This window comes from Cynoglossus semilaevis, chromosome 10 (assembly GCF_000523025.1).
Source record: "Cynoglossus semilaevis isolate Cse_v1.0 chromosome 10, Cse_v1.0, whole genome shotgun sequence".
Taxonomy (NCBI): Eukaryota; Metazoa; Chordata; class Actinopteri; order Pleuronectiformes; family Cynoglossidae; genus Cynoglossus; species Cynoglossus semilaevis.
Genome location: NC_024316.1, coordinates 18,006,721 through 18,018,617, shown reverse-complemented (window position 1 = coordinate 18,018,617; position 11,897 = coordinate 18,006,721). Strand labels below are relative to the sequence as shown.

The window sequence follows — 11,897 nt, the reverse complement described above, 5'->3', positions numbered from 1 at the left end:
CCCCCCTCCCCCTCTACTCACCCGCCCTCCCTCCACCCCCTCATGTTGATGTTTCCTCGAGATGGGATTTGAGGAAAGTCAGCAAAGCCTCCAGATTCACAGCAGGGTGTGGAGGGACCACTGAGGATGGAGACGAGGAGGAGGTGGAGGACGGGATGAAAGAGATGCACTGAGTTCAAAGGAAAAAAGAAAGAGAGAGAGAGAGAGTTGTGTGAGGAGGGTGAGGGGGGGGTGGGGCTGGTAGGTGAGCAGAGGGTAATGATGCAGGAGTTATGAAGAAAACAAGCCTTTCCAGGAAATACAAATAGACCGTGGGTTCAAATCTGTGACCATAAACACACACGGCTGACGCTGACGTGTCGTCACCAGGGTGATCCTGGGTAATTCCTTTTTTTAGCTGCCTTTTATCACCAACGTCCCCTCACGGTTACAAAAAAACAAAACCAAAAAACAACCACAGTCACAGTCAGCGTTGGCCTCGACCACGTTCGTCAGACGCTGAGCTCTGAGCTCCACTTCAGTTCAGTAATTGTTTTTGTTCTTGGTGCCTGTAGCAGTCGCAGCTTCAGAAAATCAATTAATTTGGATACGGGGCTGACCTATTCACAGTGTTACCCCCCCGCTCCCCCCCCCTCGGTCCTCTGATATTGACGATCTCATTTGAATAAACACGCCGGGCGCTTTTTGTTCTTTATGAACCTGATAACTCTGAGGAGACGTTGATTAAAAAACGGCCTTCTTTGAAATAATGCTAATGAAGCTAACAGGTAGTAACGCGGTTCGCGCTCATGACTTGAAGAGTTCCTTCATTATCTCTACGGCCTGAGATGATGGTGGAAAATGTCATCATCAGCTTCCTCTTCAGTTCCTTTCAAATGTTCTTTTAGTTTCAGGTAAAAACGGCTCCAGATCAAAACCTGCTGCAGAAATCTTCATTCATCTCAACAGGTTTTTTTTTATTCAGGTGTGATTTAAAATTTAACATTTGCCCTGACTTAAAAAAAAAAAAAATTATGGTTGAAAAATTCTGATACAGTGATATAATGATATTCACATATTTTAGTGATTTAAAAAAATAATTTTGTGGCCTTGTAGCTTAATACACACACATATATTTATATATATATTTACATAATATGTGTATATAAATATATATATGTTAAATAGCGTATTCTTGAATTTGAATTAACAAGGAGCATTTAGACGTTACACCTCATGTCTGCTTAGCTATTAGTAAATCTGCAAAGTATCTGCAATATATATCTATATATAATATGTATATATATATTTATATCTGGGACCTGGGACCTGGAGGTCAAAGAGGTCAAACCTTTTACTACATTTTGGTCGTGTGTCGTTCAGACTTATTACGTATTTTTCTCTCTTCCTGTTCATGCGGTGTAGAACTGTCGACCCGGCTGCTCTTATTCTTTGTTCCTGTTCATTTTTATCTTTTTGTAAAAATATATATATATATATAAATATATTTTTTTTCCCCATTCATCACAGTGAATAAAAGCAGATGAGGTTTGTTTAATGGTGTTGGTTACCATGGAAACAGCCTCCTGCTTTACAGTGGCTGGGGCAGAGGAGGAAGAAGGGAGTGGCGGTGGGACTCAGAGGGGGGAGTTGGGGGGAGGAGGTGAGTGAGAGGGGAGGGGGCAGTGCAGTGTTTTGCTGCACGAGTGTCTGAGCGGGTCAGGTGATCTGTGGAACGCAGACAGGAACAGTTGAATTTCTTCAACATGACGTGTGTGTGTGTGTGTGTGGGTAAGTCGTGCTGACCGACACGTGTGAGGAGAGCAGAAAGTGATGAGATGTTCTCCAGTGGGTGTGTTTCCACCAGTGTGGGCTGAATGTGAAGCAGCCTGGCCATGTTTAATGTATGAGTTTTCTTCCTTTGGTAAGAAAAGGATTTGGATTTGGATTTTTTAACCAAATTTTTTCTAACACCAAGCGTCTAAAGATGCACCTTTAATCTCCAGATTTAATCTAATTTAATGTAATTTTCACACCTGAGGTGAAACCAGCCTGAGAAGAGCCAACGGTGAAATGAACAGTTTTTTAAAAACAGCAACATTCTTTTCTCCACGTTTTATAATCTTTTTTTTTTCTGATAAATGATATTTTTGAACGCCCTCATTTGTTAGGGATTAATCAGCCATCTGCACATTTACAGTCGCTCTGCTTGTAATCATTACTTGTTACTATGGAGATTAACTTTTATGGTCATGTTGCAACATGTTGCCTCTCGGCAGCTTTTGTCATTTTAGATCTTTTCACTGTTGAATTAATGTAATTTTTTTTTTTAATCAGACTTTTCATCGTCTTTCCTCCACAGTGGACGTCTAACAGTCCATCTGTGTTTGTTTTCTTTCCTTGTCTCCTCAAACAGTGTTGTTCAGGATCAGGAGTGTAGTACCAGGGTGGTCAAACGTGCAGTCTGTGGGCCAGAATTGGCATGTCAGTAGTTCGTAGTTAAATACACCATGAAAGGATCGTAGACTGTATATTAAAAAAAAGGCTAATCTCTCAACTTTTCCAGCCACCTGGAAATCCTGTTTTGGCTGCAGTAACACTTATAACCAGCAGGGAAACGCTAAAAAAAACCTACTGCTGCCTTCTGTTAAAATGTATTTTTCCCAATTTCCCAATTCATCACCTGAAAATCCCATTTTGGCTGCAGTACCACTATTAGCCAGCGTGAAGAAAACTACGCAACATGCTAACACTAGCATACTGTAATTCATGGTCATGTCACAATGATGATGATGATTCTGATATACTGTAATTCATGGTCATGTCACAATTCTGACGCTTCAAACGGGCTCAATATTTTCAAATATTTTATGACAACAACAACAGTCTGTATTTTGGGGCGTGGCTAGCTTTTTTTACGTTTTAGCACCTCCTGTAGTTAGCACAAAATCAGTCGAGGACAGGTTTTATCTATCGACGGAGGTGTTACTTTTTTAAAATCCCTTTTCTTCCAGTGTTTCCAGACTAACACCCTGTTATCTTTGGAGATTTTTCACTTTCTTGGCTGCGGTTCGGCACGGCTAACCCACGACCGCTGAGCTCCGTTCACGCTTCGTTAGCAGGAGCCTTATTTTGATCACTGCAAACAACATCGTAGCCACAGAGCCTGGGCTTCCTCAGGCAGCGCTCGGCTGGATGAGGTCCCAGTTGGCAGGTAGTACTGAGGCGGTAACCGTGGCAACGCCTCTCTCGCTCATCACAGTTTAGCCCGGCTTTAACAGCCCGTCCGCCCGTCTGTCCGTCCGTCCGTCCTGTTGCCTCCGTGGCTCTGCAGCACTCCACCAGCAGGAGGCTCAGCCCTGTCCTCTGATCTGACTCTAATGGTTATGATGACTGTGAACTATTATCATGATAATTATGGGTCTTATCTCCACTGAGTGACGGGGGTTGGACTCTTGGAGTCTTTGCACAAAAACTCAAACCTCTCTGAATCATTATTTCTCCTTTTCACCTGGTTCTGCCGCTGGTCTGGATGTTTCCAGGTCGAAATGTTTACAAGTGAAAATTAGAACTTAGAACTTCAACAACATCAGCTGTTATTAAAACAAAACAAAAAAAACATCGTGGAGGGACAGGATCAGCTCACAGATGAAGACTCACTGTTGTAATCTCCAAAGAAAATTTGAAGTAATTTTTAAAAATTATTACACAACAAAAACTTAGTTTTAAAGTGTTGTAAACATTGTTGGTGATGTACTGCCCCGTGTGGTCAAAAGCATCGCATTAGCCCAGCTGTGTGACTAAAACTAAATGTTTTTTATCACAATATATCCTGATTTAATTCACCTCTAATAAATAATAATTATTATTATTATTAGAATATAAGGTTTTGATCACATCAGCACAATTATCAAAGTTTGACCATCAAACAGAGAATTGGATTTAAAGGTGTTAAAAAAGTGATTGTTTCAAAATTTTCTTCATATTTTTTTAAAAAGGTTATTTGTACAAATATACTTTATATTTACTTATGTTGTAAAAACTCAGTCCTAAAACAGATTGAAGACAGAAATAAAAACATGTCAGACAGTTGGAGTTCTCACCTGGAACATGATCTTGTATTGTTCCTCAGGCTTTTGAACCACGCACATGTTGCAGCCCATTGTGCCTCTGGTGCCTCTGCTGGACCACACCGGTAAAAAAAAAAAAAAAATCAACTCTCCACTTGTTGAACCAGGACTCTTTCTTTTTCTCTGTCTTTTCTTTTCTTTTCTTTTCTTCTTCTTTGTCTTTGTCAGTAGTAGAGCCCCACCCTCAGTCGTAGGGTCAGAGTACGTTACACTGCTCCACAGAGCCGCAGTCAACACAACTTTGGACCAATGGCTCTCTCCTCTTCCTCTTCTTATTGGAGTCCAACGATGATTTAAAAAAAAAAAAAAAAAGGTCTGGATTCCTTCAAAGTCAGAGTTTAAATCTGGGAAGATTTAATCTGCTAGTCTAGATTAATATTGGTTCGCAGCTCTGCGGGCTTGTGCTCATGGCTTGTAATCAGTGGATTTGTGCTAATCCAACGTTGTTTTAGTTTTTTTCCTTCTCGTTCCAAACTTCTGTCCTCAGACGGAGGTTTTCCCTCCTTCCTTCCTCAATCCCACGACGAACTCTTCAACTGCCGCGCTCCGCTTTTCAGCATCGTCACACTTAGTCTGAGTGTGTGTGTGTGTGTGTTGTAAAAACTCCTCCAGACCTCCAGTCCTCAGTCCTCAGTCCTTCAGGATTGGTGCATAGTTAAAAACCTAATTTCTGATGGAACTGGTTGGCTCAGGTAAATCTGTGGCCCGTAAACCATTAACTCAGATTTGATTTTTTTTATAAAAATTCATGCTGTGCAGCTGAGATAAGCGCCAGTGCCAGGGATTAAAAAAAAAAAAAAAACCCGTACAGCAGCAAATGCCACACAAACAGACAACAGCCCTAAACCGACCTTCACTTGTTCATCAGTTCTTGCCGACGTCAGCAGAACTCAGTCCTGTTCATACGGTCCTCCAACTGACGGGAGTTTGAGGAAGTGTTTGACCTGCGGTCGGACATGATGACCGACGTGAGTCTGACGGAGCAGCAGCTCACTCAGCGCTGTGGAGCAAAGTGGTGGATAATAATTGAATTAGTGACCTTTTAGACCCGGGGTCAGACGAATCACCACCAGACCAGCGACGAGAATCAATGTCAAAACGATTCTTGGGTCAATGGAACTCCGCGCTGCGTCAGTTATGGAGTGGACCACGGCAGTCCATCACACCGTGCCCACGTTTGCTTTTCATAAAGCCGATAATCTAATCTGTGCCGACATGTTCTCCGTCAGCCCTCGTCCCCGGAGGAGAACGTGAAGCAGAAGAGAAGAGAAAGAATCTCAGCACAACTTTCTCCACCCTCTCCTCTCCGGCCCCCGCCCTCCACCTCCTACTTTCACCGTGCTCATCCTCCAACCCCGTTCTTAATAATCCTGAGTCATTGTGATCCTGTGGCTCCTGCGGGTCCTGTGGGTCCTGTGGGTCCCGGGTTCTAATCCTCAGCGACACCTGTGATCCACGACTGTGGCGTCTGCCGTGAAGCCTCGCCTCGACAAAGACCGTCACAACAAACAACGCCTGAGTGAGAAACACTTAAAACAGTCTGATGGTCTTTATAGACGCCAGACTCTGCCCAGAGAGGCGTCTGACAGGCTCTGCAGGCAGGTGGGCTCCCACCCTCACCCCTTCTCTCACCCCTTCTCTCGACTTTTGCTGTAGATTTTTCTCAAACCAGTCCAGGCTTTACTGAAGATCTCTGAACAAAAAAAACAATCTTTTTTTTCTTTCCTACGCAGCTCTGAGAGGAGCACGTGTGAAACTTCAGTCCACCCTCAGACTCCCCCTCAGGGAGAGGAGTCCGTTCAGGTCCTCCTTTTGTCCTCGTTCCGGTCGTTCTGTGGGGATGTAAATATCCACGGGAGACGAAAACAAGGAGCGTGGAAGTCCAACTCCAGGTGTGGGTGCTGCACCTCTCTTCACCGACGGATCACTGTCAGGACCAACAACCAGACCAGAGGGGAAGTCACTTTAACGCCTGATTGGACGATACTTCTTCTTCTTCTTCCCCCCCAGAGAGGGGCGATAAAGCACTCCTCACTGCAGGCGAGGAGGAGGTGAGGGGGTGAGGGGGGACACACAAACGGCTCGTTCCCCGCTGATGTGGCCGCCTGCTGATCTACATGCTGTACTACCACTGGATTTACACTGCATAAAACAAAAATTGAACAAAAATTCAAATGCATCCATTCGATTCTCACCGCAGATAAAAATCCTTTTTACAACGTATTGCTTTCTCCTGATTTCACTTAGTCAAATAATCTTGGACAAATTATCGCCTCCTTCCCAAGTCAACCTCTCCTCAAATCCATTTCCTACTCCTCCTCCCCCTCCTCCTCCTCCTCCTCTTCCTTTCTGCTCGTCTGCAGCCAGCAGAGGCAGCGTTGGGAACATTGTGCTCAGGACAGGGAGGAATAAACCTGCCAGACGTCAGAGTCGTGGCAAAATCATGGGCTCAGAGAAATCAGAGAGAGAAGAGGTTGGAACAGGTTCTTTCTCCGGAGAGTTTTCCATCAGCCCCGTGTCACCTTGAGGTGTTGAGAGTCTCTTCAAACTGAACTGAGCTCTGCGTTCGGTTATTATAAAAAAAAAAAAAAAAAAATGCCCTCAGCAGCTCCTCGGCAGAGGCTGTGCATTTCAATGAGCTCTGTGGGGAGGGGGTGATGGGGGGGGCAGTGGGAGGGAGGGAGAAAAACAAGTAAATAACAGGTGTGACAGGACAAATTGGGAGAAATGGAAGAACGCCAAGAGGGAGAAAATGCAAATGAGTGAGTGGGAGAGCAGTGACGGAGGAGAGGAGAGGAGGAGGTGTAGAACAACAGGTTTATCATGTAATCAGAATGACCTGCAGGGGGAGCCACGGCCACAGAGGAGCTCGACCTTCAGGTTTTTACCTCCTCTTTCTGAGTCCATGGACTTTAACTTACTCTCACCCTCTCTCTCTCTCTCTCTCTCTCTCTCACCCACCGACCCCACCCCTCCCCTCCTTCTGTGCTACATCACTGGGAGTCATTTATCAGCTGTCATGAAGTAAAGAGCAACTCCAGCAACCACAGCAGCAACAAAACGCTTTCCTCAGTCCTGACCCAGTGTGTGTGTGTGTGTGTGTGTGTGTGTGTGTGTGTGTGTGTGTACAGTATATATGAGCATATGTATATTTATGTATGTATCTTAAACCACTAGAGGGGGCCCAGGTACCAGCTGTGTTACGTTATGTTTAAATGTTGTATTAATTGTACATGGTATGTTTCAGATTTATTTAGTTGAAAAAGTAAATGTGAAAATATGAATTTTCCCCACGGACCACTAGAGAGAGCTCTCGCGTACCACTGGTGGTATGTGTACCACAGTTTGAGAACCACTGCTTTATTGCATTTAATTTATTTATTTATTTATTTTTCTTACTAGTAACAGGTAGGCTGCCATAAAGGGGCGTTTATATCACCCCCCCTCCCCCTCTGAGGTCTGGCTGTTACCAACAGTCACTCAGACGGAGGACGGCGCTGACAGAGTGTCTGACCTCAGCAGGTTCCACCAGACTCTGTGTCGTGTTCTGCTTCACCAGAATACACCAGAGAAACGACGGTTAGGTTTTTATCTGGAATCAATATTAACGGTGGAATATTTTCAACCGTGAGTGGAGGGAAAAGGACGATCTGTAAAAGTAACATTTGACAACGACTCAGCGGAGAGTCGTTTGTGGAGGGGAATAAAAACCAAGGATGAATAAAACAGTCGGAAAAGACGGATGAAAATAATTTCAGGAATAAAAAAACAACGAGAGACCTAAACTGTTTTTTTCTTTCTTATTTTCTCACAGAGAACGTAGGCTGAAGGCCTAAAGCTGCAGCGAAGTGAAATACTGGCAGAATTTAAAGTGCGATCATCATTTATTTACCGCCCTGGGGAGAAGGCTGCCAAAATATATACAGGTAAAACCACGCTGCAGCCACACCAGCCTCAGAGCGCAGCCTTCTGATTCTTCTGAGTTCATTTTTTTAAATTTATTTTTTTTTTTTATTTAAAAATGAACAACACGAGGAAAAATAAACAACACGAGATGTTAAAATTATTTCTAAGTATTTCTTTACTTAGCTGGCGCTAACATATTAGCTTGGATGTACTCCACAGTGAGAGAGCTAAAATTTCACTACTTTCAATTGGTATCGACAAGTAAAACCTCCCATAAAAAAACCACTGCAGGACGTCACTCAAACCAAACGAAGCTGCAGCTGGAGGACGGACACACACACGTCTTCAGAGACAGACACTCAGTGTTAATGGAGAACTGAGTGACCTGTCCATCACAGTAAACTGACATGGTCATGGGGGACGGCTAATACCACCAATCAAAGGCAGATACTTCAGTGAACCTGTTACCACCTGAGGTCACTGTTCTCCCCTCGTCACTCATCACCACTCTGTACTGTCTGCTCCACCTTGTCACAGTGTTTTTTTCCTCATCCTTCAGTGTTTTCTTTTCGTTATGTCACAGCATGTGAGGCCACAGTGGGAGAGAGACGTGACGGAGTTGAGTTGAGGGTGGAGGAGTGACGGAGCGACTTTCAACTCCACAAACAAAATAAATCACAACTGACAAATGACTTTAAAGCACAGGTTAAAATATATATGTATATATATATATATATATATATATATAGAGAGAGATGTTATACATATATAGATTTTAACCTGTGATTTAAAGTCATTTGTTGTGATTTATTTGGGCCTCGTTCTAAGAAAAGTAGTTGAAAGTTGCTCCATATATACATATATTTATATATATATAAACCTGACAAAGCATATATATATATACATATATATATATATATATGAGTCTTAGGGGCAGAGGCGTGTGCGACAGGATGGGGTTTTTTTGCGTCAGTATTTCTGTCGATCTGGGACGTGTGAAGGGAGTGGAGATTATCCTGGTGCTGTGAAGAGACGGTCCTCAGGCTACAACAAAGACCATGAGGTTTCTGAGGTTTTTGGTCTGACACTGAGGACCAGACTGTCTGTCACAGAGGGCTTTTGGTGCCAGAAAGAGCGGGGGTGTACGGGAATGTGAGTGCTTTTGAAGAGCACACGTGTGTGGACACTGGTGTTCTGACATGAACAGAGTAGAGTGTGTGACGACCTGCAGAAATATTACTGTCATACTGTTGGTCCATTAGAAGTTTTTGCTTTTACAGGTCAAACTAAAAAATATATTTTTCTACAAATAGATATATGTGTGTATACTGTAATGATTTAATATAACAATATAATGTTACTCATAAAATGAATAATAATAATAATAATATCTATTATTGTTATACCAAACTATAAATACAATAATGAAATATAATTGTGTGTATTATAATATATGTATTAATATATAATATATACCACAATTATATTATGTAATAATATAATAAAAAAGTATGAGAAGTAGATATCACAAAAATAAATTTGATACAAATATAAATTCAAATTTTTCTTTAATAATTAAATGTTTTGGTTCATTTCCTCTCTAATCTCTGTCGTTTCATGGTTCCACCATATTTTCCGCCATGTTTCCTTTGCACTGCCGTCCAACTTTAATTACATTCCCTTCCTGTCGATGAGAACTGTATTATTCAGTGAGAAATGTAGTTCATCAATACTATCTGCATCTTTCAACTCCTGGCCCGTGGGAGTTCATGTGAGCGGCCATGTCGTCACACCTTGACACATTAGGAAGAGAAAATGGTCGGAATCCCATTAATTCCACTCCAGTCCTTCTTCTTCCCCCTTTAGTGATTTCACTTAATGCGATCCCCGGTGAGTGTCTGCTCTGTAAGTGCCTGCTTCTACAGCCAGGGGGTTTGGATATAACTCCGGTCCGGCTCAGCGCTCCGGCTGACAGCCCAGACCATCACTTCTGACACACAGAAATAATTTAAAACCCCCCTTTAAATAATACCCCGGGTGGGGCAGTTGTGTAAATAAACCCATAGATTTACAGACAGAACTTATCCTTCCCAGGACAGAAATAATTTAAACTCTCCTCCTCTTCCTCCTCCTCCTCCTCCTCCTCCCACGTACTCCTGCTGACTTGCCCCAGGCTCAGGCAAATCAATATATCATTACCCAGTGGCTCCCACGACGCCCCACTCTCTCTCTCTCTGTACACACACACACACACACACACAGCCTCGCCCGCCTTTTTTTCTGTCTCCGTTTTCCCCCACAGAAATAACCCCTCTTTTCACGCTCTTCTCCGCCCTTTACCTCCTTTTTTACTTTTCATTTCCATCACTCTGGCCTCCACCTCTGTGCCGGTCAGGGCTGTGAAAGTGGAGTGAAAATAGAGGTGTTTAGGTGGAGAAGCTGAGGTGTGTCATGTTGGGAAAGAGAGAGAGCGAGAGAGAGAGAGAGAGGTAGGGTAGATAATGGAGTAAAGTGGAGGCAGGGGGGGGGGGGGGGGGGGGGGGGGGGGGGGGGGGTAACTGGTCCTTAATTCCCGACGTCGGTGTGGGGCCTCAGCCCTTCAGCGCCCGTTTGAGTGCCAGCTACAACACTCCCCTCAGGAGCCAGTGAAGGGGCGCCGGTCACGGGGCTGCTGGGTAAACAGAGAGAAGGCTGTCAGTACCAGTGTTCAGACGCCAACTCCACCTGGTATTAAAACTCTGAGCATCACATGATGAGCGTGACACGTGTCAGGAACGGAAGACGAGAAGCAGGTGTGGAGAGAGAGAGAGAGAGAAAGTGTCGACGTAAGGGTTTTTTTTCTGACCCACTTTGAACAGTTACAGTGATGAAGCTCTTCAACCAAATCAGGCCAACGGTTCTCTGTCTTCACCCTGTCTGCTGTCCTTGGATTTACTCTAAAGACATTGATCTCCTTAGTCTCTTCTTTTCTTTACGTCTTTGACTGAAATGAAGCCTGTGAAAAGACACGTCTATAATTTTTAACATCAAGAGAAAAAAACAGTGGGGATGGAAAATATATATACATATATATATATACACATATATGTGTGTGTAATTGTTCAATATGAAAGGTTTTTTTTGTTGCTTCTCTCGTCTTGAGCGTTTAACTAGGCAGGTGAGATAGCGTGGTTTTCCGAATAACTGTAGCACGGTTCAGTGGAAGAAGAGAGAGATTGGGAAAAACCAGGAAAGGTGCAGATGGAGGAGTCACCTTGAGGGAGGAAGTAGAGGGGATGGAGGGAGGGAGGAGAGGGTGGAGAAGATGGAGCAGGGCATGCCAAACTGTTTCCTTTTAGGCCGTTCGCCTGTAGATATTCTAGAATGTGTGATGTGCAAATACACTGCCAGGTGGAATGGAATAGGAATTTTTTATGTTGTAAAAGAAGCTGAAAATTACGTGGATATTTCTGTGTAAAAAACATATCTTACTGCAGGTCATCCATCCTGTATATAATCCAGATCATTCTCTGCACTGGTGCTTAGATAATAAAGTCAGTGGGACTCTGGTTCTGGCTCTCAGTGGAGGAATGAGTGAAAATGTATAATATTGACTGGACTCTCAGGCGCAACATTACTGATTGATTTTCATTCCAGACTCTGAGTATACACCATGAGAATTCAAAGCAGCAATTATCAACAGTAGAACCACGTGCAGCGGTACTCAGGCACAGCAACATATTTTTGGTTTAATTTTTTTTAAAGTATCATTAATCTATATTGTTATATTTGTTAACAAAATAGACAAAAATATCATATTTTGTTATATTTATGACTATCCTTTATATCTACTCTTATTTCGAAATTGTGAATTCAATAAATGTTATAAAACTATTTGACTGT

General features: G+C 43.1%; 1 protein-coding gene and 1 long non-coding RNA gene across 2 annotated transcripts in view; one reads left to right on the top strand and one right to left on the bottom strand.

Moving 5' to 3' along the window:
• LOC103385381 (PDZ domain-containing protein 4) overlaps window positions 1-4,161 on the bottom strand; it is a 20,843-nt gene extending 16,682 nt beyond the window's left edge. The window contains exon 1 of the mRNA XM_008319244.3: window positions 4,083-4,161. Within this exon, the coding sequence (XP_008317466.1) occupies window positions 4,083-4,142 (60 nt within the window). The 5' untranslated portion in view covers window positions 4,143-4,161. The remainder of the gene's footprint in view (window positions 1-4,082) is intronic.
• A 1,415-nt stretch (window positions 4,162-5,576) lies between these two features.
• LOC103385379 (uncharacterized) lies at window positions 5,577-9,296 on the top strand. Its single transcript, XR_003050977.1, has 4 exons — window positions 5,577-5,711; window positions 5,843-6,160; window positions 7,924-8,035; window positions 8,235-9,296. It is a non-coding gene; the product is annotated as an uncharacterized LOC103385379 (long non-coding RNA).
• The last annotated feature ends 2,601 nt before the right edge of the window (window positions 9,297-11,897 follow it).